Genomic DNA, 25,310 nt, shown 5'->3' with positions numbered 1-25,310 from the left:
GCCTGCACCGACGCATATCCCACCCGATCCCCGCAACCCCCACACCAACACACATCCCACTCTATCCCCGTAACCCCACGTATTTAATCCCCCCAACACCACGGGTCAATTTATCATAGCCAATCAACCTAACCCGCACATCTTTGGACTGTGGGAGGAAACCGGAGCACCCGGAGGAAACCCACGCAAACACGCAAACTTTCTCACCCTCCAACTGAATTTGAAATTCAACCATGTTATGATCACTCTTACCTAGAGGATCCTTTACTATGAGATCATTTATTAATTCTGTCTCATTGCACAGTACCAGATCCAAGATAGCCTGCTCCCTGGTTGGTTCCATTAGATACTGTTCTAGGAAACCATCCTGGATACACTCTATGAACTCCTCCTCAAGGCTACCATGGCCAATTTGATTTGTCCAATCAATATGGAGATTAAAATCACCCATGATTATTTCCGTACCTTTTTTACAGGCCTCCATTATTTGTTGCTTTATACTCTGTCCAACAGTATTGCTACTGTTCAGGGGCCTGTAGACCACGCCCACCAGAGACTTTTTCCCCTTATTATTTTTTATCTCCACCCAAACCGATTCTACATCTTGATCTTCTGAGCCAATATCACTTCTCACCACTGCACTGATCCCATCCTTTACCACCTCCCTTTCCTTTCTGTCTATCCTTCTGAATTGTCAAATACCCTGGAATATTCAAAAAGAAAATACTGCCAATGCAGAAACTGACAAGCCCACCAACAAAAACAGGTGGGTTGGAAAACTAGACACCCTTTGAGGTCATAGAATCATAAGAGCACACAAAAGGCCATTCGGCCCATCGTGCCCGTGCCGGCTCTTTGAAAGAGCACGCCAATTAATCCCACTCCCCTGCTCTTTCCCCATAGCTCAGCATTGTTTTCCCCTTCAAGTATGTATCCATGGAGATGGATAGGTTCTATTACTGAGAGCAAAATCTTCTCCCTGAATTTTCATTGTCATTTGGTTTATTTATTTATTTGGGTCTTTTTCACTTTCCTTTGGTTGTTGCAGTCAGCTTGCTTAATGGTGTCAATCTGCCTGGCACCTTGGACATAATTATAAGCAGTTATCAGACTATCATTCAGTCTAAAATATGTTCCGAAAAGTGCTTAAAGGCACAGTATGCCTTAATGAGCCCTTGCGACAGTCAAATAATTAATATTGTAACTCCAGCACCTAGAATCTGTCAAATAAAAGTATAATTTTAGAGCTGCTTTGTATTTCATGCCTAATTGAACCCACAACCTATTTCCCAGAGAGCACGTGGCACAGTTATAGGTCTGTTAAGCCCATTGGGACATTTGAGAGTGTAGCTGGCCTAGAGACAGAATGAGCCAGATGGAAGTGGCTGGGACAAGGAACAGAAGGGTAGATTTTCTGACTCCTCACCAATGGTTGCATCTCTGTATATTTTTCAAGGCTTACATTCTGTAACATTTCTATTCTATTTAAGTTTCCAGTTACTTTGTATGGAAAGTTGGTGGATTAACAGGAATTCGGTTTCTGGACAGATTTTGCAGGAACTGCAGTATGGTTCTTCCGTGGACTGGTGGGCACTCGGTGTCCTGTTGTACGAGATGCTCTGCGGTCAGCCACCATTTGAAGCTGAGAATGAAGACGATCTGTTTGAATCCATCCTAAATGATGAGGTCCTTTACCCGGTCTGGCTGAGTGACAGGTCAATGGCCATCTTGAAAGCGGTAAGTTGAGACCCATTCCCTGCCTCTGGACACAGGTGACTCTGGTTCTGCACTGTGCTATGCTGAACCACTCTTTTTGTATCTCAGGAGGAAGCTGGTCTGAGCAGGAATTAATCTTTGTGATCTTGAAATAACCCCAAAATCTTGTATGAAACATTTCCCCTATCCCGATGGCTCAGTTAGTAAATGCCCTTGCTGTGTGCTACTGAAACTTATTGTTCTGAGGAATTATTTTGTCCCACTTTATTCCCTCCCCTCCTGAAGCCATTAACTTTATCTGGGGCTCAGAGCACTGACGGTGGATATCAGCAGGTTATTTGATCCTGTTCTCACCTGACATCCACACACAGGCGCACTTCCAGTAGACCAGTGGACAGCAATCAACAGTGTCAGCCCTCGCTGATTTAGAATAGCTGACCCCGATTGTAGCACCCCACCTTGATGGCCTGGCTGAAATCAACTAATTTAACCGTGGCTCAGTTAATAACACTCACGCCTCTGAGTCAGAAGGTTGTGGGTTCGAGTCCCACTCCAGCGACTTGAGCACAAAAATCTAGGCTGACACTCCAGTGCAGTACTGAGGGAGTGCTGCACTGTAGGACGTGCCGTCTTTTGCTGTCTGTGCACAAAGTGACTACACTTCAAAAGTACATCATTGGCTGTAATGTGCTTTGGGGCGTCCTGAGGTCATGAAAGGTGCTATATAAATGCAAGTCTTTCTTTTTATTCTAACTCAGCATAGACTTCGAAGCGGACCTGGCACCTTCTAGTATATATGGATTAGTGCTGTACTGGGCATTGCTTTACCCATTGGTAAATCTTTTATTTTTTTTAATTAATCCGTTGATAGATCTTTCAACAAAAAAAATGATAGCAATTCCACTGGAATTCTCCTGAGATCATCCTCGGTAAAGCAGCAAGTCTCCGTCCATCGTGCCTTGCAGCCGGGAAGCACACTGTTCTATTAAATGATGCTGAGGAAAGTGCCTCAATGGTGCAGCACACTAATCCACTGCAACCCTGTAACACAAGAATTCACACCCTTGGCAGCCTGTATGATGAGGTCCTGATGAGGTTCCTTGGGAAAATAAAACAGAGAACAAGTAACCCTTGCGCCTGTTGTGCACATCCAGTAGCTGGTCTTGGAACAGCATTGTAAGACTCAAGAGACCAGGGCGGTCAGGAGAGGGAGGGAGAAGAACCTAGATGATGGAGATGAATCAATCAATCAGGGTTGGAATTTGTACTACAATAAAGAAACTAGCATAAAAATAAACACAATGAGGTTGATTTGAAAAGCCACACGAATAAATAAAAGGGATAAAGTACCACAAAATAATAATATGGTACTGAAGCAGGCTGCCAATCAATTTTGGTTTAGTCCCAAAGCAGACAGGGATGCTGGTGGGGCAGGGAGTGTCATTGAGGCTTGAGTTTGTTATTTTTTCCCCCTGCTGCTAACGAAAATTCACTAAAATCTTTAATATTTAATGCCTCTGTATCATGAGTCAACTATGGCTCAGTTGATAGTACTCTCGCCTGAGTCAGAAGGTTGTGGGTTCAAGTCCCACTCCAGCGACTTGAGAACAAAAATCTAGGCTGACACTCCAGTGCAGTACTGAGGGAGTGCTGCACTGTCAAAGGTGCCGTCTTTCGGATGAGACGTTAAACCGAGGTCCCGTCGGCTCTCAAGTGGACGTAAAAGGATCCCATGGCACTATTTCAAAGCGCAGGGGAGTTATCCTCACTCAGCATCGCTTAAAAAACAGATTATCCGTTCATTATCACATTGCTGTTTGAGGGAGCTTGCTGTGCGCAAATTGGCCGCCACGTTTCCTACACTACAACAGTGACTATACTTCAAAAGTACTTAATTGGCTGTAAAGCGCTTTGGGACATCCTGAAGTCATGAAAGGCGCTATATAAATGCAAGTCTTTCTTTTTGTATGAGAGAAAAATAAGTGGAAAAGTTAAAAGTTATAGATACTACAATTTTTGCTGGTTTGCGTTTTAGCACAGAGGGTCAGTGAGAACCCTCAGCTGTAGCAGAATAGAACTGTATGCTATCTGCTGATGCCCATGTCTCCCAGTAGTGAATACAGTAATGGGGCTTTTCAAATCAACCTCATTGTGTTTATCTTTATGCTAGTTTCTTTATTGCCATACCCTGGTTTACAATTACCATGGGTTTAGTTAAGTTCAGCAAAACATATTTTTGATTTGTTGCAACTGTAATGTGATAAGTCAAGAGAAGAAAGGTCAAAAGGTCTTGTCACTGCTCCGGCTGAAACCGCACAGAAGTCTTGCTCTGCAGTTTTTGATGATTACACCACAGATAAAGTATTAACGCTGTAGTCAGATCCTGTGCATTGCGAACATATCTGTAACTGTACCACATGTTTCCTTTAGCTTGGCTGAGAAGATAATGCTGCCTATGTAGAGCTTATAAAATTCAGCCCTCCTCCGTGATTCACCTAGTGTCACCCCGATAGTGATCGGACTTGTTTGTGAGTTGCCGTGTTGCAGCATGCTCTCTTCAGTATTCCATATCATCAACACACATCAGAGCAAATCTCTGAGAAACTTGCCTTCACTTGTCAGGATTGTAGACCTACTCGTCTTTCGGGTAAATGTTGCACAACTTAAGTTCCAAAACAAGAGATGGCTGGTGTATTCCATTTTAAAATTACATTTATTACAAAGGTATCTGTGCTGTCTTGATTTGGAGGTGGGGAGGAATCAAAAAAAAATCTTCTAACCTGTTATTTTATTTGATGCTATTTGTACTTGTAACATCTCAGTATTATAAAGACCTGGATCATGGCTCTCCCTTGATCGTCATTTCTCCAATGAAAATAAATTCAATTGTCTGAACCTCTTCATAACATAGAGACCTAAGCCCAGAAATCACCCTTGGTACTTTTCTTGGAGTCATCTCCAGTGTCAATGTTTTTTTTGAAGGAGCTACCATAGTTAGTGTCAGTATTCTAAATGAAACTATACCTGTGAATTATATAGAGTTAAAACACTTTGTGAATGGTTGGTAATGACACTGAAATCCTTTACATTTTCCACCTTTGTGAATGGACAATATTCACTGTGTACCCATATATTAGTTCCCTGTGCAACATGGACTTCTTAACAATTATTCACATTAACGTGCATCTACCATTCCTTAATTCTTATAGATCCCTTTCAAAACTACCAATCTCCCTTACACTAGGTAGCCTGGTCACATAGCTTGGCATCAGCAAATATTACATGAGGAATGCCCTCTTCAATATTTATGAACTTGCACTATTTATGAGTAGTGTGAACAGCAGGGGCCCAGAACAGCCCTCCACTGCCTGCTGTTCCTTTTCCCTTTACCATCTTATTTCAACTTTCTATCGCCAGGTCAGATGTGGATCTGGTTAGTTTTTTTGCTGTAGATTCCTCGAACCTTAAACTTCTTTATTTGTCTCCGCTCCTTTCCGGAGGATGCCTCCTTGTGCTGCGGTATAGCTCCATGGGTGAAGGCATCCCTCCAATACCTCGCACAAGTGCCCCTTCGTCATGGGTGAGCAGAGGCTATGGATCCTTGGAGGATATCACTGCTGGGCCCAGTCCTGTTTTCACCCAATGTCCACTTTTCAGCAGAGGATGCTAGATAGCAAACAGGAGTGGAAATACTGACAATTTCTTCCCCTCCTTAGGCCAATTGTAGTACCCCAATGCCTGCCACAGCTAAGATCAGTTAACTAGGCACAGACCAGGAATTTAATCTAGGACCTTCTGCACCAGGTGCCTTTGCCTGCTAGTCATCAGGGGAGCTGTTGATCATCTTCAAAAGCCTCACAAGCAGAACTTTATTAAATGCCTTCTGGAAATTCAAGTTAATTATATACTGACTGATTGATTGTCATTGTCACCATCTTATAGCATAAAAGTGTATATATATATCACCTGAGTGAATACATTACCTTACACTGGGCATTACCATCCGTTTTTCTCATTTATTATTCTTCATATCATTTTTATTCAACAGGGTTGCACATGAATAGGTGAAACAAAACTTTCGTGCAGCTTTTTTCTTGCTCACCAAACCATGAATCACTCTGAACATTGAAGGAATAGGTCAAACTTGTAAAGAAAGAAAGACCTCTTGTTTCTAGCCGGGTTGTTGCATCACAGCGCCATTTCCAGCTACCTCTGCACTGATACAAAGATCTGTTCCCTCCGTTTCTTTGTGGTGCAGCCACACTTGTGGTGTGTGGATGATCTAACTGCCCCACCCTGTCCATTTGCTGTGAGGTGTGCAGTTTGTGTTGTGGTGCACAGTGACACACGGCCACAGAATTTTTTCCGAACTGAATTTCCCATTCCATATAAATAGAAGCTGGTTTACCAGCAGCCTTACAGCCATTTCTTCTCTTTTTAAAAATATAACTCCAATACTGCTCCCATAAACAGGTGAGGAATGAACGGACCTCTTTTGCTGTGGCATGCACACTATTCCAGCTTTGATATTTGCCAAGTATTTATGCAAATGTGGTTTTGCACATTCGTTTGGCCACACTCCTGTCAGTTGCTATTTGAGGGCAAATACACAGGCTCGTTAATCTGACGCACAAAAACAAGACATCATGTGAGTGCTGGTGTCCTGCCTACAAGTAAAGATATCGGGAATATTGTGTGGTTCTTCATTTCCCAGAGTCTATGCAGGAAGTATTGCTGCACATTTCACACGACAGCAACACTTTGCGAGTATTTGGCATCCTGTTGTTTATCCTTGCCTTGTGTGGGTTTCCTGAACTATTTTGTAGCTGCTGTATAGTATTGTGGTAAACCACTTTTATCGTTCACTATCGTTACACTATAGTTATCACTGTTATATCGTTACTCTATGGTTATCACTGTTCACACTGTTGTATCACTATACGAGGTCGCCTCTTGTCACGCTGTTATACCTGGGCTGACCACTGCTGACTCCGCCCATGACTCCACCTACCTGCCCAGGTATAAAGGTAGTCGACTGGCTGGCATTCCTCCATGTTGTATCCGATCACCCACGAGGGTGGGCTCTGTTATTTAGCCAATAAAAACCTATAGTTACTTTCTTAACTCGTCGCTTTTCATTGGATGAATTGATAGGTATATCAATTTCATTGGCTAAATTTTAAAATGTCGACACTTGAGCAGCCAAGCGACCAGCCAGACGCCCAGCTACAACAGCCACAGCAGCCGGCCTGGCTGCGAGCCCTCAGACCACCGTACCTGGACCTAAACCCACAGGCAGCAAACTCAGCCCTCGACTTCGAACACTGGCTGAGCTGCTTCGAAGCCTACCTGGGAGAATCCGGCGTGCCTCAGAAATCCATGCTAAGAGTTCTGAACGCCCAAGTGAGCCCTAAAGTATTCGCACTCATCCGGGACCTTAAAACATGCGAGGACGCCATCAACCGGCTGAAAAGACAGTACCAAACCCCGGTAAATTCCATGTATGCCAGACACCTCCTAAGATCCCACCCGCAACAGCCAGGAGAGCCCGTGGAGGAATTTTTACGGGTGCTACAAGTATTCCCTATGCAGCAGTTTCAAGCAGAAAAAGAGAACAACACAAATTAAGTTAGACTGGCAAAGGCTGCACTAGAATTAAATGCAGGACCAGTACTGTGGTGTATGTAACCTGTTCCACCTTAAGAGAACTACCTTAAGAGATGTACTACTTTCTCTTGGCTGCTGTATACTGTAATACCGGTGGTGACCACACCGGTATACAAACGTTGTGTAGGGATTTGCTGGGCAGTTCAGCCCTGACCTCCGAATAGTAAAGACCTGTTAAAGTTATTCTTGTGGTCTGTGTCCAGTGATTTATAATAAGCATAACTGGGACACACAGACTTAACAGTGGCGACGAGTCCGATCTTACCCTGCGGCAGTTTTACATCCAAGGCAGCTTCGTCCTCAGAACGGGCGTCGAGAAGAGGCATCCGCCCTCATCATCCTGCTGAGCACCATCGCACGGGAGGCATCGAGAACCCGGGTTAAAAAGAAAAATTCTGACCACGAAGCCCTCCATCAGCGACAGGCAGTGATCATCCCTTCTACCATGGTGGTGGGTAAGCCGATCAGCGACACGAGCAGAAAGTCGGCCGCGTTGACTGTGGAGTGGGGGAGGGAAAACGGAGGAAAAAGGGCGGAGAACTCGACCACGGCCGGTGAAAAGGGCCGGGCTGCAATCGAGGTCGAGAGGCGCAGCGACTGGGGCAGCTTAAGGCATGAGAGCCGCGGAGAACTCAAACGCAGCCGGTGTAAAGGACCGGGCTGCATGCGGGGCTGAGAGGTGCAACAGCAGGGGAAGCGTGAATGCCCACAGGAACCGCGGGGGAGTAAAAGCAGCGTCGGGGAATTGAGAACCGCTGGGGAGGCGAGAACGGCAGCAGCACGGCAATCGCCATTGCAGCCAGCGGGGGAAGAAGGCAAACGTGGGAATCCGCCATTGTAGTCGGCGGGGGAAGAAGACGAGCGCGGGAAAGACCGCCAAGTGCGGGAAGCCGCCATTTTAGTAGGCGGGGGAAGAAGACAAGCGCGGGAAGCCGCCATTTTGAGAAAAAGAAAAATTAAAAAAACTTGCAAGGTTGCCTAAACATGGGAACATTAATACCTTTGATAGCGATATTGAAGATTGGACCACGTATGTAGAACGCATGGAAGTTTATTGTAAAGCAAATAAGGTACCAGATGATGAGAAAGCACTAACCTTATTAAGCTCAATGGGTGCGAAGACATACGGGCTATTGAAGCACCTTCTATCACCAGATAAACCGGCGGATCAGACTTTCGCGAATATTGTTACTGTCCTGAAAAATCATTTAAACCCCACGCCGTTGATGATAGCGGAACGATTTAAATTTTACAGAAGAACGCAGCTGAAAGACGAAAGCAACGCTGAATTTTTAATTGAACTGCGTAAGCTAGCAAAGTACTGTCAGTTTGGAACAGGACTAGCAGATGCGCTGAGAGATAAATTTGTGTGTGGATTGTTAAAAGAAGGAACACAAAAGCGACTGCTTGAGGAGAATGAGCTTACGCTTGATAAAGCTGTCACTATTGCAGCATCGCACGAAGCCGCAGCGAGAAGCACTGCGGAAATGCAGCTACGGTCACCGGAACTCAGCACCAATCAAATGGTCTTGGGTACAGTAAAATGTTATCGTTGTGGAAAGACAACGCACGATCAGAACCAGTGCTGGTTCAAAAATCAGGAATGCAGAAAATGTGGCAGGCTTGGTCACATAGCTAAAGTATGCCGGTCAGGAAAGAAGACCAGCAACAAAAAGTCACCGCAGGAAAAGTACAGAAAGGTACACAAGGTGACAGAGAACAGTTCGAACGAACAGAAGTCAAATTCAGACTCCAGCAGTAATGAACTGGGTAGTCTAAGAGTACACAGTGTTGGTAATGAAGCAGACCTCCAAACAATCTGGGTCACACTTCAGATAGCAGGAGTCCAAGTGAAGATGGAATTGGACACTGGATCAGCATTGACGGTCATGAATAAGCAAGATTACAAAAGGTTATTCCCACATATTCCCCTACGGGATACGGAGATTGTATTGAAAACATACACGGGGCAAAGAGTATACCCCATCGGGAAGATAGAGGTAAAGGTGGTCCACAAGGGCAAAGAAAGCCGAGGAATGGACTTATATGTGCTACCTGAGGGAGGTCCACCACTACTGGGACGGGAGTGGATTAGGAAAATAAATATGGACTGGCATTCCTTAAAAGCACTAACGGTAGATTCCGGTAAAAAAGATGTCAAACCTAAACGATTGTCCAGAATATTGGACGATGCTAAAGAGGTGTTCCAACAGGGACTGGGAACACTGAGAGGAATTACGGCAAACATCAAGGTTGAAGAACATGCAAACCCGAAATTTTTCAAAGCCAGACCGGTACCTTATGTGATACGACCTGTTGTGGAAGCTGAGCTGGAAGGGCTAGAACGTTCAGGAGTACTGTCTAAGGTAGACTGGAGTGAGTGGGCCACGCCCATTGTCCCCGTCATGAAGCGTTCATCGAGCAACAAGCCGGGGGAACCGGGGAAGGTTCGCATCTGTGGAGATTTCAAGATCACTGTTAATCCGGTGCTTCACACGGTACAGTATCCGCTTCCACGGATTGAGGATATCTTCGCTTCGTTGTCTGGTGGGAAACACTTCACCAAGATAGACCTGGTGCAGGCGTACTTACAGATGGAAGTTGAGGAAGAGTCACGCCAGTATCTCACGATCAACACGCATAGAGGCTTGTACCGGTATAATAGACTGGTTTTTGGAGTGGCATCGGCTCCAGCAATTTGGCAGAGGGCCATGGAGCAGGTATTACAGGGAATTCCAGGCACACAATGTTACCTGGACGATATTCTGATTACAGGAGATGATGACGAGGAACACCTTGCAAATTTGGAACTGGTGCTCACCAGATTGAAAGAATATGGACTTCGAGTTAATCGCCAGAAATGTGAGTTCTTTCAGAAGCGGATCTCGTACTGTGGTCGTGTCATTGACCAGGAGCGGCTTCATAAGTCTCCTGACAAGATCGAAGCTGTTGTGAAGGCTCCCGCTCCGGATAATGTATTCCAGTTGAGGTCGTTCCTAGGGTTGATTAACTATTACCATAAGTTTCTGCCAAATTTATCCACGGTGCTGCACCCGCTGAACGCTCTTTTGCAGAAGGGAGTACCATGGAAGTGGAGCGAGGGCTGTAAGAGGGCCTTTCGCGAAAGCAAGGCATTGATCACCTCAGAGGAAGTGTTGGCTCACTTCAACCCAACGCTGCCTATTCGTTTGGCTTGTGATGCTTCTCCATATGGTGTTGGGGCAGTACTCTCACACAAGTTGCCAAATGGCCAGGAGAGGCCAGTTGCGTTCACATCCAGATCATTGACCTCCGCTGAGCGCAACTATGCTCAGATAGATAGGGAGGCTCTCAGCCTTGTGTGGGGAGTAAAGAAGTTTAATCATTACCTGCAGGGCCAAAAGTTTACGCTTCTGACAGACCACCAGCCGTTGGTATCCATTTTTAACCCTAAGAAGGGTGTTTCGGTGATGACAGCACAGAGACTCCAGAGATGGTCCCTTTTCCTAGGGGCACATCAATATCAGATCGAATTCAAAGGTACAAAGCAGCATGGTAATGCTGATGGGCTGTCGCGCCTGCCACTACCTACAGAGGAGGAGGCACCGACGGTTGACCCTGTTGAGTTATTTCACTCGACCATCATCGAATGTTTACCAGTCACCAATGCAAGTATTGAAAGAGAAACCAGGAACGACCCGACACTGTCCCGGGTCTACGAAGTGACAGTGAAGGGATGGCCAGCACATGGTGATCCACTGTTACCGGCATTCTCAGCAAGATGAGAACAGCTGTCCGTCTGACAAGGAACATTGATGTATGGAACAAGGGTGATTATTCCTCCTAAGTTAAGAGAGAGAGTTCTAAAGGAACTGCATGAAGGTCATCTGGGGGGAGTCAAGATGAAAAGCCTTGCTAGGGCTTATGTGTGGTGGCCGGGTATCGACCAACAGATAGAGGAGCTGACGAAAAGCTGCTCAGGGTGCCAAAAAGTTCAAAATGCACCTCCGATTGCACCGCTGCATCCATGGGAATGGCCTTCAACCCCATGGCAACGTGTACATATTGACTTTGCTGGTCCATTCATGGACTCCATGTTTTTAATTGCGGTGGACGCACATTCTAAATGGCCAGAAGTGATTAAGATGACTACCACTACCTCGGAAAAGACGATCGCGGTGCTAAGAACGATATTTGCAAGAAATGGATTGCCAGAACAAATATGTTCAGACAACGGACCGCAGTTCGTGTCAGAAGAATTCCAGAAATTCATGAAGAAGAACGGGGTGAAACATTATACCTCTGCCCCATATCATCCGGCTACAAACGGGTTGGCCGAGAGATTTGTACAAACGTTCAAAAAAGCAATAAAGGCCATGAGCGAAGATCAGATTCCACTACAACACAAGGTGGACAAATTCCTACTGGCATATCGAAACGCCACTCATGCAGTGACAAACCAAAGTCCTGCCATGATGTTCTATAACAGGAGGTTGCGGTCCAGGTTGGACTTGTTAAAACCAAATGTGCGGAGGGAAGTTGAAAACAAACATTTCCAGCATATAAATAACAAGACCACTCGGAGTTTCGAAATAGGACAACCAGTGTTAGCCCGGGACTATAAAAACGAGAAATGGCAATCTGGAACAATTCGGGCCAGACAAGGACCCCTGATGTACACGGTAGATATTGGTGAAAATGTAATACGGCGCCATGCTGACCAACTGGTAGAATCGAGAACAAGGGTCGAACGCAGGGTTACGGCAGAGACAACCGTGGAAGAAGTTAGTGAACCTGAAGCATCTACCTCAGAAGTGAATGTACCTGAGGATGATGTCCAATCCATAAGAGATCAACTAGATGAGTCACCCCAGCAACGAGAATCAGAGACCCCTGAAAGGCGTTATCCAACTCGAATCAGGAGGCCTCCTCAGAGACTGAATCTTTGAACTGTTTTGCATGAAGTTGTATATATATATATATCTATATGTTATTATGTTATGTTAAATGGGGATATAACTGTTAAGCTAAAAAGGGAGGATTGTGGTGTATGTAACCTGTTCCACCTTAAGAGAACTACCTTAAGAGATGTACTACTTTCTCTTGGCTGCTGTATACTGTAATACCGGTGGTGACCACACCGGTATATAAACGTTGTGTAGGGATTTGCTGGGCAGTTCAGCCCTGACCTCCGAATAGTAAAGACCTGTTAAAGTTACTCTTGTGGTCTGTGTCCAGTGATTTATAATAAGCATAACTGGGACACACAGACTTAACAAGTACTTAATGAGAGTTGGGCTGGGCTGTAAGCTACTGATGATAATACCCATATCATCAAATTAGATAGAATCATAGAATAACACAGCACAGGAGGAGGCCATTTGGGCCATCGTGAAAGATTCAAGACATTTTATTTTTCTCCAATTTCTTCCTTTTTCTACCCCCCCCCTTGCACCTTAACAACAATTGACTGTTGTTAAGGGGCAGTTCCATTGATGCTGGCAGCACTAAAGTACTTACCCTAAGTGACTTTTTTCTTAAGTGAACCTGAGCAGGCTCTCCTACCATGGGTAGCATCACATCTAAGTGTCTCCGTCCGGCATTCACATTTTCCAACTAGAGTCACCATGGGAAACCGTGGCTGATTTTTATTTCCCCCCCTCACCACCCTCCCTAGTAGAAGGGCTTTGCTGCCGGCTATATTGCCTCTATTGCTGGTCTGATTGATACCAACTAATTAAAAAAATTCCTGGTCTTTATACCTTGGTACAACTCTAAATGGTGCATTTACAAACGATGAATGGTTACTGGGGTCATTAAAACCGGTGACCAGAATATCATGAATCAAGTGCGCTGACCTCTTTTTCTCATCCTCCGATTGCACTTCCATTGAGTGGGACTTTGTGCCTTGCAAAATTTACCCTAATATGTACAAGTTGATGCATATTCTATTAAAAGTAGCTTTATGTGAGACAGGGATCCTGTCGTGTGACACTGCTACAAGGTAGTTACGATGTCATATAAAAGCCATTAACCATTTCATGCAAATAAACTGCTATTTAAGTCTTCATAGCCAGTTACTGCACAGGGAATATCTGGTCCACAACTTAAAGGCAGACTTCCCAGATATCATTGACAGGGGGTATCTATGTAAAATATGTCACTTTGTCCCTCGTATTTTTTTTAAAGTGTGGGTTTCTAGTGACTCCATAAGCAGTGAGATTATCTGTATCCTTGGAATCCACTCACAGCTGTCTATCCTTTAGTTAATTCTTCAGTTCATTCATTTTTAATCTTATTCCTTTGCAGGGCTATGGGGAAAGAGGAAGGGACTGGGACTAATTGGACCACTCTTTTAAAAAGCCAGCACAAACACAATGGGCCGAATGGCCTGCTTTTTTTGCTGTGAGATACTATGATTCTCCTTTTCTCCCTCGTGCAAGCTTGTGCCACAGATTCCTTCAGCCAAGTCAGCAGATCAGTCCAGGTCCTGGAGGGATGCCAGTGGTGGCCGGAAGCAGCCCGTCACTTTCCTGGCACACCACACCTAGATATCTGATTAAAGTGAAACCGAGCCATGGCAGCTGATGCCCCTGGCATTCTTACCCACAGCCTCCTGGGCAGGAAGTTAATGTTGTTATTGATTATTTCTACTCTTAACATTTTTAACTCTTGCCATAATACAAATCTACAGGCCTCACCCAAGTGAGTGTCAGCAAGCTATTCCACCAGCATTCCAGTCATAATTGCTGTCCAGTAATCCCATTGGAAGAGTGTGTGCGTGCGTGTGAGAGGTGGATAAAACAGGAGGAGAAAAAATAATGTGAATAGTTTCATATAAAATTGGTAGAAACAAGACTAACTTTACAGATGTGTGTAAAATCTAAACACCTTCTGTTTTACAACCTCCTGTTCTTTGTGTATTTCATTTTCTTAATGATTCCTGCAGACTCAACATTTAGGATGCACGCCACCTGCTCTTTCTGCTCTGTGTGCAATCTCAGTCATCAAGAAGGCTTGTAGGTGAAGTTAGACTGTTTAGCTGGTCATTGTTTAAGAAATTGCTATGCTGCAGTTATAATTTGTTGAGTTAATTAAGGACAGCCAGCATGGATTTATGTTAAAGGAGTGGTATCAACTGCAAGTGTTCAATCCTCTCACCATCAACAGCCCTCTCATATATAAAGCTGGTGGTTTTCAGAGACCCAGGGGAAAATTGAGTCGCATCCCCTTTGGGGCGCTAACTTCGCCGGGGCGTTACTTTTAGCGCCCCGAAAAAATTAGCACCAGCGCGGCCAAAATTCATTGGTAGCACCTGACGTAAGACAACTACTAGGCACTTGGTCTGAGTATTAAACAAGGCTTTAATCAACTGTTTTGCAACATGGAGATCTAGTTGTGTCCTTCACTAGTTCCTGTTAAAGAATGTCCTGAACAAGCTGGGCCCATGCCCGAGTATTTATACTCTCCCTGGACAGTGCCACCAGCATGCTGCCAGTATTACTTCATAAGTCATTTCCACATGAATGACAAGATTCATGTCAGCGCCCCAAGAGGGAAGCGGGGCGCTACTGGAAGCGCCCCGCCTCCCTCTTGCGGGCGCTGTGAGAGAATATCGCGGCACTACGTGCCACGGTATTGCAGGCCTTCCTCCCCTTCTTAAAGGGGAGGGGCCTTGTGCAACACGACCCGGGGCCCAGCAGGGGGTGGGTGCTCAGGAGGCCAGGGATGGCAGCGGAGGCAGGTGCTGGCAGGCGGCCAGCAACAAAAATGGCCGCCCGGCACCTTGCCTTTAATTAGCGCCATCCCGGCCGCAGGTAGGCCCCCCTGACCCCGTCAGACATAGCGTCCGGTGGTAAGTCAGGGGGCGCGACCGAAGATCACGGCCGGGGCGCGAGCGGGGTGCTGCGCACTGCGATGACATCATCGCTGGCGGCGCAGCGCCACGGGGCGCTAACAGTTACCGCCGCCGCTAACCTTCCGTTGAATTTTACAGGAGGCGTTGGCAGCGCTGCGCCCGGGCGCTAGTTGTTTTGCGCCCCATTAGCGCCCTCTTATGGCGCTAACGGGAGGCGCAAAGCAACCGAATTCTCCCCCCCCCAAGTTTATTGGAGAGCTACATTTTCATTGCTCCTGAGCTCCTTTTTTTCCTTTCTTAATTTTGTACTGATCTATTCTGTCCATTGCAATCTGTATGTGATGATGGTTCAGCAATTAGTTCTAATAATCTAACTCCCTAGCTGTAATAATTGGGTCAACTTTAAGAATATTGTAACATGACACTCGTTTTTAAAGGGAGCCTCTTATCAGTTGTTGATCAATCTTCATGCATCGGAATAGTAAGACTGTCACTTTATAAGAGAACAAGGAAGTCTGTAGCTGGCTTTGTAAGCAAATATCAAGGATAACTGACTGTCATCGGACAAACAGGTTCGAGCAGGTTCCTGCTTTATGCAGGTATGATATTGCCAGCAAAGCAACTTACTTGCTTGACAAGTAAGTAGATGTAAGTTCATCAAACAACACTCAAAGTATGGTATGGCAATGAACCAGAGCTCCAGGTCCACACATAGCAGTATAGATTGTCCTTCACTTCAAGAAAAGGCAATTCTTTACAATCCTTTTTTTTTCTATTGCCAAAAATCTTCTTGCCTCACAAAAATAAAGGGGGGAATGAATTAATGACTTGGAGACCTGCAAGACATGGTGGCACCAACTATGATTAATATCTGTTCTGGTTTAAGTTGATTTCCATGCTGCTGCTGACAGCTCAGCTCTGGGCCATTCCTTTTATACTATTATTACAGTATCGCTTTAACAATGATTACATTTTCTTCCTTCAATACCGTTGAATAGTTCACTTGATGGAAATTGAGATTTAAAGTTGGAATCATATACAGTGTGGGTTTGGGAGTCAAAATTCAAAAATAATAACATAGTGTTCTAGAACAGCACACGTCTGTAGCATTAATCTTAAACCCTGTTTGGCTGTTGGCTGCCACGTGTCCTAGAATCTGCCCCATTTACATTGCGAGGCAGAATTAAGAGCACCCAAAAGCTAGCATGTGCAGTTGATTTCAAATGTCAGTTAGGATGTTATGCTTCTGGCAGAAGACCAGTTTCAATATTAGAGAAGGTCCTTATAAAAAGCGTATTACTGGCCTGAGGTCCCAGTCCATCCGCACCCTGAGAAAATGATGACTTCCAGCATTCGGTGCTGCTGCTGACAGGCATTTGCATTCGCTGTCAGTAACATTACAACCCCCAGACAAGCCTCAGCCTTGATGCAGTGGCTAATACTAAAGGACAGTTCTGTGGATATCAGCAGCCATCCGGTACCTCACTGTACTCATTGCATGGTCAATCAGTGTCATCGGGACATTCTGCCCGCGAGGCACTCCAGCCAAGTCTAATAGTGTCTCCGTGTCAATATGCTTGATATCTCCTCTCTCCTCACCCTCAGCCCAGGGATGCTGAAGCAAGTTACAGTGCATACATCACCCAGTGGCTAACTGCACAGAGCAGGCATAATACCTGGGCCCTTTCTGATCTTCAGCTCTGAGTACCACACCACAGGGTGCAGTTACCCACCCATCTGCCTAGGGCCTTTCTGGTTTATTAAATCTGAGAAAGATCCTGAGAATGGACTGAACAAAAGTAGATCAAGGCCAAAAATTTAAAAGAATGTTTGACCAGCCACTTGGATGAGATACTGGAGGGCAGCCGGCAGTCAATGATTTGTTCCCGCTATAAATTGCTGCCTTCAGAAAAGGAGAGGAGGAAATGTTGGCAGGGGGTGGTGAACGTTGGCAGGGGGTGGTGAATGTTGGCAGGGAGTGGTGAATGTTGGCAGGGAGTGGTGAATGTTGGCAGGGAGTGGTGAACGTTGGCAGGGAGTGGTGAATGTTGGCAGGGTGTGGTGAACGTTGGCAGGGAGTGGTGAATGTTGGCAGGGAGTGGTGAATGTTGGCAGGGAGTGGTGAACATTGGCGGGGGATGGTGAACATTGGCAGGGAGTGGTGAACAGTGGCAGGGGGTGGTGAACGTTGACAGGGGTTGGTGAACATTGGCGAGGGGTGGTGAACATTGGCAGGGGGTGGTGAAGGTTGGCAGGGGGTGGTGAAGGTTGGCAGGGGGTGGTGAAGGTTGGCAGGGAGTGGTGAATGTTGGCAAGGAGTGGTGAACGTTGGCAGGGTGGTGAATGTTGGCAGGGGTGGTGAATGTTGGCAGGGAGTGGTGAATGTTGGCAGGGAGTGGCATGGGGTGGTGAATGTTGGCAGGGGTGCTGAACATTGGCAGGGAGTGGTGAATGTTGGCAGGGAGTGGTGAACATTGGCAGGGAGTGGTGAATGTTGGCAGGGAGTGGTGAATGTTGGCAGGGCGTGGTGAACATTGGCAGGGGGTGGTGAACATTGGCAGGGGGTGGTGAATGTTGGCAGGGGGTGGTGAACGTTGGTAGGGAGTGGTGAAGGTTGGCAGGGGGTGGTGAACGTTGGCAGGGGTGGTGAAGGTTGGCAGGGGTGGTGAACATTGGCAGGGGTGGTGAACGTTGGCAGGGGTGGTGAAGGTTGGCAGGGAGTGGTGAAGGTTGGCAGGGAGTGGTGAAGGTTGGCAGGGGTGGTGAACATTGGCAGGGGGTGGTGAACATTGGCAGGAGGTGCTGAACATTGGCAGGGGTGGTGACGGTTGGCAGCGAGTGGTGAACATTGGCAGCGAGTGGTGAACATTGGCAGGGGGTGGTGAACATTGGCAGGGATGGTGACGGTTGGCAGCGAGTGGTGAACATTGGCAGCGAGTGGTGAACATTGGCAGGGGGTGGTGAACATTGGCAGGGATGGTGACGGTTGGCAGCGAGTGGTGAACATTGGCAGCGAGTGGTGAACATTGGCAGGGGTGGTGACGGTTGGCAGCGAGTGGTGAACATTGGCAGCGAGTGGTGAACATTGGCAGGGGGTGGTGAACATTGGCAGGAGGTGGTGAACATTGGCAGGAGGTGGTGAACATTGGCAGCGAGTGGTGAACGTTGGCAGGAGGTGGTGAACATTGGCAGGGGGTGCTGGACATTGGCAGGGGGTGGTGAACATTGGCAGGGGTGGTGAACATTGGCAGGGGGCGGTGAAGGTTGGCAGGGGTGGTGAATGTTGGCGGGGGTGGTGAACGTTGGCAGGGGGTGGTGAAGGTTGGCAGCGAGTGGTGAACGTTGGCAGGAGGTGGTGAACATTGGCAGGGGTGGTGAACATTGGCAGGGGGCAGTGAACGTTGGCAGGGGGCAGTGAAGGTTGGCAGGGGGTGGTGAACATTGGCAGGGGGTGGTGAATGTTGGCAGGGGGTGGTGAAGGTTGGCAGGGGTGGTGAATGTTGGCGGGGGTGGTGAACGTTGGCAGGGGGTGGTGAAGGTTGGCAGCGAGTGGTGAACGTTGGCAGGAGGTGGTGAACATTGGCAGGGGTGGTGAACATTGGCAGGGGGCAGTGAACGTTGGCAGGGGGCAGTGAAGGTTGGCAGGGGGTGGTGAACATTGGCAGGGGGTGGTGAATGTTGGCAGGGGGTGGTGAACATTGGCAGGGGGTGGTGAACGCTAGGGCGTTTAACTATTTCCTGAGCTCTAATTCTGTCAGTCTATAAAATCGAAGAGTAATAATTTTGTGTTCTCATTTTTTTCCACCAGTTTATGATAAAAAATCCCAACAAACGCCTGGGATGTGTGCCAACACAAGGTGGGGAGCAGGCCATCCTGAACCATCCCTTCTTTCAAGGAATCGATTGGGACTTGCTCGAACAGCGAAAAGTCAAGCCGCCTTTCAAACCCAGGATCGTAAGTTCTCTTACTGAGATGGAAAAGGGTTTATGCTGTATCCCTTTTAAATACTGAATGATTGGTTGTGGGTGACGTGGGCAATAGTACACTGTTCTCCCTATGATTCATCTGTGCTACTGCTTCCTGCTTCTGACAGGGTGTACTTTGCACTTAAGTGATCATGAAATGTATTTCTGTTATGTTTCGGCAAAAAAGATTTAAAAGTATGTACTGTGTATATTTTCTCTGTTGAGGCAACATTATAAACCTTTCTGGAGTGTATTTGAAATTATATATCCTATCCTACTTTATTTCCTGCAGTTGTGTCTGTACAAAGACATTTGTCGGATTTCTTAAAACTCCAAAGCCATTATAGTCAGAAATACTGCAGCTTTTAGAATGTTGACTACAGGGCTAAAATGTAGAGGCAGATCCACCAATATTGATTGGCAATAAATGGCAGTCTGTGTCTGTTCATTTTGCCTTAGACACTCACTTTGTTATATTTTACTGACCCACTTCAGATAGAAGCAGTTCTGTTTGATTTGGCTGCCGAGGCTGTGGAATCTGTCTAGTTTATATTGCGGTGCACAGTTATTTCAAAGATGCAGACCTGGGAAAGTTTGTACAGCCAATAACCACATTTGCTCAAGCCACCAGCCATGAAAGGCTGAGTCTATGTGGCCAGCTGTCGTGCATATTACCAGCAGGAGCCATTTATGTTGCTGTTCCTGCTCTGCCGCTGCTGGCAGTGGAGGGAATACGCATTTCCTGGAGGTGATTCTTTTTGCTACCTACCTCCTTCAGCAGAGCCATCCCATTTACCTCACAGCATTCACATTGAAGGCAGGGCTTCCATCATGGTAGCACTGTAAGTTAAGTACAGCATCGCTAGTGCCCAGCTAGTGCCGAAAGGGGACAAACAGATAAACACAAAGTTGAGGGCTATACTCACACCATGGTTTTGTGCATAAAGCTTATTACAGGCCATTCACAATCAATCCAAATATAATAGGATTGGATGCATCTTAATTTAGGGGAGCTGTAGATTTATTGTTCATTTAAACAAGTTACATTGGGCAGGATTTTCATTGGGCCGTGGAGGCGGGATTGGAGGCGTGTGGAGGGTTAAAATTCCAAAATCGGGGGGGCATGAACCCATCCCGCCCCCAACCCACCTCCATGCCAGTTTCAAAGGAGGCAGGTACCCGACCCGCACTGGGACCCGCCTCCCCAAGGCAGGAAGGGGATTAGTGCCAATTAACTGCCTGTTAACAGGCAGTTTTTAAGCCTAATCCCTATTTTCATTCTTGAAGTGTGGGATTCCCGACGGCTCCAAACCATGCCAAGTTAGCGAGGCGGGCCGTCGGGCTGAAGGGCTTGGAGGGGTCGAGATGTCCGGTGTTCAGGTGAGTGATGGGTGCATGAGTGCAGAGGTAAGTGTGTTTGGTGTGTTTAAAGTGTTTAAAGAGGTTTTACTTACCTTTACAGCCTTCCTTCCTTCAGGTCTCGGTAGTCCCTCATCTCACCAGCACAGAAAGCAGAATGGCCGCGATCTGTCAAAAATTGCAGCATTCAGCTTTCTGTTCCGGAGAGATCTCTAAATCATCCTGAGAGGAAGGAATTAACTTGGAGTACAGATTGTCAGTGTTTGACAGCTTCAAACAGCTGTGAAACATTGATATTTCATCTGTCAAAAGGTCTTGACAGATGAAATGTCAATCTGTGATGTCACCTGTTGCCGGGTGGCCCTTAATTGGCCTGCTGAGCCCGCTGGGTGGGCTCAACAAGGTCAATCAAGTCAAAATCACGTGGGTTGGCTACAACTCGATGGAGGCGGGACTATAGCCCCGAAAGTCCCGCTTCCTACCCGCCTGCTGAATGAAAATCCAGGCCATTATCTCTGGAAGAATGAATGTCTGTCTGTAATTCACTCAGGCATATATAAACCTGAATTAGTCTTGGGCCAGTTCATGTATGAGTGGACATGAAATAAAAGCCCCAAAGAAGTGATGTGTGCAGTAATGTTGAAGGGATAATTACTAGTCCTAGCCCCTTTAGGGCTACCCCAGATCAGGCGTATTCCCCAGGCGTTCACTTTCAACTAAAGTTAGAGGTAGCCGAATCCTAAAGACGCTTAATTGGGTCTAAAGGTCCAGACTATCTCTCCCTAAAGGAAAGGAACAACCTGAAGATGTTACCATCCTCCAGATAGCACTTTTAATAAGTTTAGCTAGACTGTAACGTTCCGGATATTATGAGGGTTCGGAAAACTCCCCCAGAATTCTGCAACCCCTCACCAAAGAGCGTACAGAGATTGAGTTCACGAGTTTGATACAGAAGTACTATGTGAGACAATTCTAAAAATATATAGATTTATTAAAGAACCGACATGTAATTTACAGTTGGTGTTTCAATCGCAACATTAACAGTTCCAAATACAAAAAGCTTACAATTCTATTATCAGAGCTCCTTATTCTCAAATCTTAACTTCACTAGTTCTACAGTTCTTAGTTTATTCCAGGATATCCACCAAAATCAAATATAATACCTTGATCCCCAAGATACAAAGAGTTGAAGACTTACAGAGCTAGCTCTGAAGCCGAGAATCGCTTTGCCCCTTCAAGCGAGTCTCTCTTCCCATTTGAAAGTTCAATTTTTATACCCTTTTGCAGTGGTATTTCCTTTGAAGTTTTCTGCTGATGTAAGCTAGTTATCTCTAGTCATTTTTCTGCTGACTTCTGCTATTTGTACAGTCAGTTCAGCTGGTAGCATTAAGAATTATGTCTCTACCCTAGGTGTTCCAACCTTATCATAAAAAATGGTGTGGAGCAGGCGCATCTATTTGATGTCATTCTTACCAAGGTCTTCTGTTTGAGTCTTTTTATGATGTGTAAATTAAAAACACCTCAATCGGGTGCGCCATTGTCTTCTTAGTTACCTCGGTTGGTTGTAACACAGACTCGTGTCTCCTGTGTTTCATTTGATGTTATTTTTATGAAGGCATATGTTTCTTCTTATGTGATTCTTTCCGAAGTGTTGGTTTAAGACACCTTAACAGGGTGTACCATTGTGTTCTTTCCAAAGCTGCAGACCTCAGGAACCTTTAACCTTCTGTTTCAATAAGGCTATTGATTCAGTGTCAACAACTTATCTTATCTCAATAGCCTGAATGCTGTTCACAGCTTCTCCATTGTTGAGGCTTCCAGATTTCCAGACCTAGTATGTCATGTTTTAATAAAGTCAGAATTCTTTTATAGAATTGTGTATTTTTCTGAATAGGTATATTGCTTATTCCTTCACAATGTTTTGTCATGACTTCTCATGCCTTTATTTTGTGCAGTCTATGTGTGGTACTTTTTCTTGTTTTAATTCACAAGAAATGGCTGGTATCACATCATTATAATGCAGAATAAATAACTCTGCAAATGTGTAACAGCCGAATGGACATTTGACATGGGAACTAGAAAGTACAGGAAAGTAATTAGAATGCCCTGTCATAGGGTGCAGGTTATCAAGAATGTAATGTTTAGAAAATACACACGGGTTAAGTACTTTGTATATGTTGAACGTTGATAAACTGACAGTGTAATATTCTGGGTGTTCTAAGATGTAAAACAGTATGGTAGTAAGTTTTACTGAGTATGACAGCCTGTGACTTCCTGCTGCATGAGTCATAATGTCTTTATTTCATTGATTCTATGGAGCTCCCCTAATGGTTTTCTGATTGGTGTCATTTAACACTGGCATTAACCAGTTTAAAATAAATGGGTTAATCTCATGTTAAAATAACATTGATCAAAAAATCTAGGCTGAGATCTTCTGTGACTACTTAATGAAATGGGCAGTTTCTGTACCGCAGAACAAACTTGGACTCCTAGCTCTGGAACTAAAACAGGAGGTTGGACACAGCCAGGGATGAGTGGTGTTTGAAGTTGAATGTTTTGCTTAGTTAAAGATAGATATGCTTGACAAATAGGATCAGTCAACTTATAATGTATCTCATTTTTCTTTTCTGGCAGAAAACAAATCGGGATGTAAATAACTTTGATCGAGACTTCACCGCAGAGAAGCCTGTGCTGACACCGATTGATGAGACCCTGGTCCGCATGATCAATCAAGATGAATTTAAAGGATTCTCATTTGTCGCTGAAGAAGCGTGTGCTTGAAATATGAATCCCAATTCATTAGTGAACGGACAATTTTAGAACTCTGACAAGTCCCAGCACCACAAAGCCCACCTCAAGCAAGTGGAATGGTTATTACATCTTGACGGCACAGAAAGTTTATTCAGACAAGATCATCATTTAAAGTTGCTGAAATGAGAACTGGCATGCTGTTTATATTGCATTTTTGTTTTGTGTAACTTTGTGAAACTGAGTGGCTTTGTCTCGTTGTCCATTATCTTTCCAACAACATGTCTTCTGAATGTCAGAACTGATGGTCGTCATGAAGCAGTCATTTATAAATAAGTATTGTTACAGTGGATCATTATTAAATTATGCATCTATCATTTGCACTCAGCTGTTTAGATATTTAATTAGCTATGTATCTATAAATAGAAACTGAAATTTGTTAACAGTAAACAGCTCTACACTTCCATAAATGATATTTCACTCTTTGGTAGAAATCTGTCTTCAGGGACCCACATATTCATTTATGGGGGGAGGAATAGCCTGTTGTTTTACGTTGTACTTGCTGACTGCTTGAAGTAGCCATCTTAAAGTTGCGATGCACTATGGAGAAACATCGCTGTGGAATGGAGAGTGTAAGCTGTCTTGTGTATATAAGTTATAGCTGTTGGCAAATAAATGTTTTAAAAATGCATATTTTGTATTAAAAAAAACCTCAAAGATTAAAAGCGACCAGTTCTTGGAGTTGCATGATCCAGGAGATGTGATGGCATGAGAGGCAATAAACTCATTATGAGTAGAACTTTGTAAACTCGTGCGTGGGTGCAGCTATGAAGGAGAGTTCTGGTCTGTGCTGATTATCCAGTACCATCAATGGCCATATTGCTGTTGTCCTGTTCAATTGTACAGTGTTGTGTCTCATTAAAGTCAATCAGTTTTTTTTAAATACAACTTTGTACTTACAAGTAGACCTGGGTTAAGTGGAAGCAAACTAGCAAGCTTCTCCTCGGCTGATTGTTGTCTGTCCTTCACTTACAATAGGCCACCTTTTTCCTGTATTGCCACATATTCTTAATCAATGGTTGCTTTGTTGCATAGATTGCTGATGAACAAGCCAATATATTCCTTTTACACAATATAAGGCACAGCTGAGGGAAGAGGCAGCACTTAGGCTATGGCTGTACTTTCACAGAATCACAGAATCACAGAAACCCCACAGTGCAGATAGAGGCCATTTCGGCCCATCGAGCCTGCACTGACACATATCCCACCCGATCCCCGTAACCCCTACACCAACACATATCCCACCCTATCCCCGTAACCCCACGTATTTAATCCCCCTAACACTAAGGGTCAATTTATCATAACCAATCATCCTAACCCGCACATCTTTGGACTGTGGGAGGAAACCGGAGCACCCGGAGGAAACCCACGCAAACACGGGGAGAATGTGCAAACTCCACACAGACAGTCACCCGAGGCCGGATTCGAACCCGGGTCCCTGGCGCTGTGAGGCAACAGTGCTAACCACCGTGCTGCCCCTTCCTCATAACAAAGCTGTTGCTACGTCACTGTGCAAAGTCATCCAAGAGGGAAAGTTGGAATAAGACACCTAGGCCTAGAAATTCAGTATAGCCACGTTCGGGGCGCTAAAGTCGGGCGGCAGCTAAAGTTTGCGCCCGGCACAAGTTCGCGCCACCTTCGCCGATATTCAGTCGCATCGCCCCAAGAGGTTGCTGCTGTGCTAAAACAGGCGATGCACTACTATCTTTAGGCGCTAAGCCGGCAGTCCTGAGCGATACCCCCGAGGCCGGGCGCAGCACAGGTGCGGAGAGTTGTTGATTGACGGCAGACACTCTGGCGCCGGTCAGCTCTTAAAGGGGGAGGGTGGGTTTGTTTGCCTGCAACGCCCTGCACACTGCAGCCCTCAAGCTAGGCCTGACCACTTCTGCTTCATCTGCGCAATGCCCAGGTCTATGGAGAAGGCCAGGGAGAGAGCGCAGCGCTTCAGCAAGGGTGA

The 25,310-nt window shown here is 45.6% G+C and overlaps 1 protein-coding gene across 2 annotated transcripts in view; it reads left to right on the top strand.

Annotated features, from left to right (window-relative positions):
- Window positions 1–24,325, top strand: part of prkcha (protein kinase C, eta, a) — a 336,751-nt gene extending 312,426 nt beyond the window's left edge. Inside the window, exons 13-16 of one of the 2 annotated variants that reach the window (XR_015080185.1) lie at window positions 1,549–1,737; window positions 19,029–19,175; window positions 22,245–22,379; window positions 23,180–23,267. Coding sequence is in view for 1 of the 2 variants with exons in the window: in XM_086002841.1 (XP_085858967.1) it covers window positions 1,549–1,737; window positions 19,029–19,175; window positions 23,180–23,326 (483 nt within the window). In the remaining variant the exon portion in view is untranslated. Of the gene's footprint in view, window positions 1–1,548; window positions 1,738–19,028; window positions 19,176–22,244; window positions 22,380–23,179 lie in introns of both variants that reach the window. The other variant, XM_086002841.1, reaches the window with a different exon arrangement.
- The last annotated feature ends 985 nt before the right edge of the window (window positions 24,326–25,310 follow it).

Source organism: Somniosus microcephalus, chromosome 12, assembly GCF_052327205.1.
Source record: "Somniosus microcephalus isolate GS21.2 chromosome 12, FLI_Smic_1.0, whole genome shotgun sequence".
In the NCBI taxonomy this organism is placed as follows: domain Eukaryota; kingdom Metazoa; phylum Chordata; class Chondrichthyes; order Squaliformes; family Somniosidae; genus Somniosus; species Somniosus microcephalus.
Note: the sequence above shows the minus strand (reverse complement) of the source record. Positions and strands in the feature narration are given on the sequence as shown.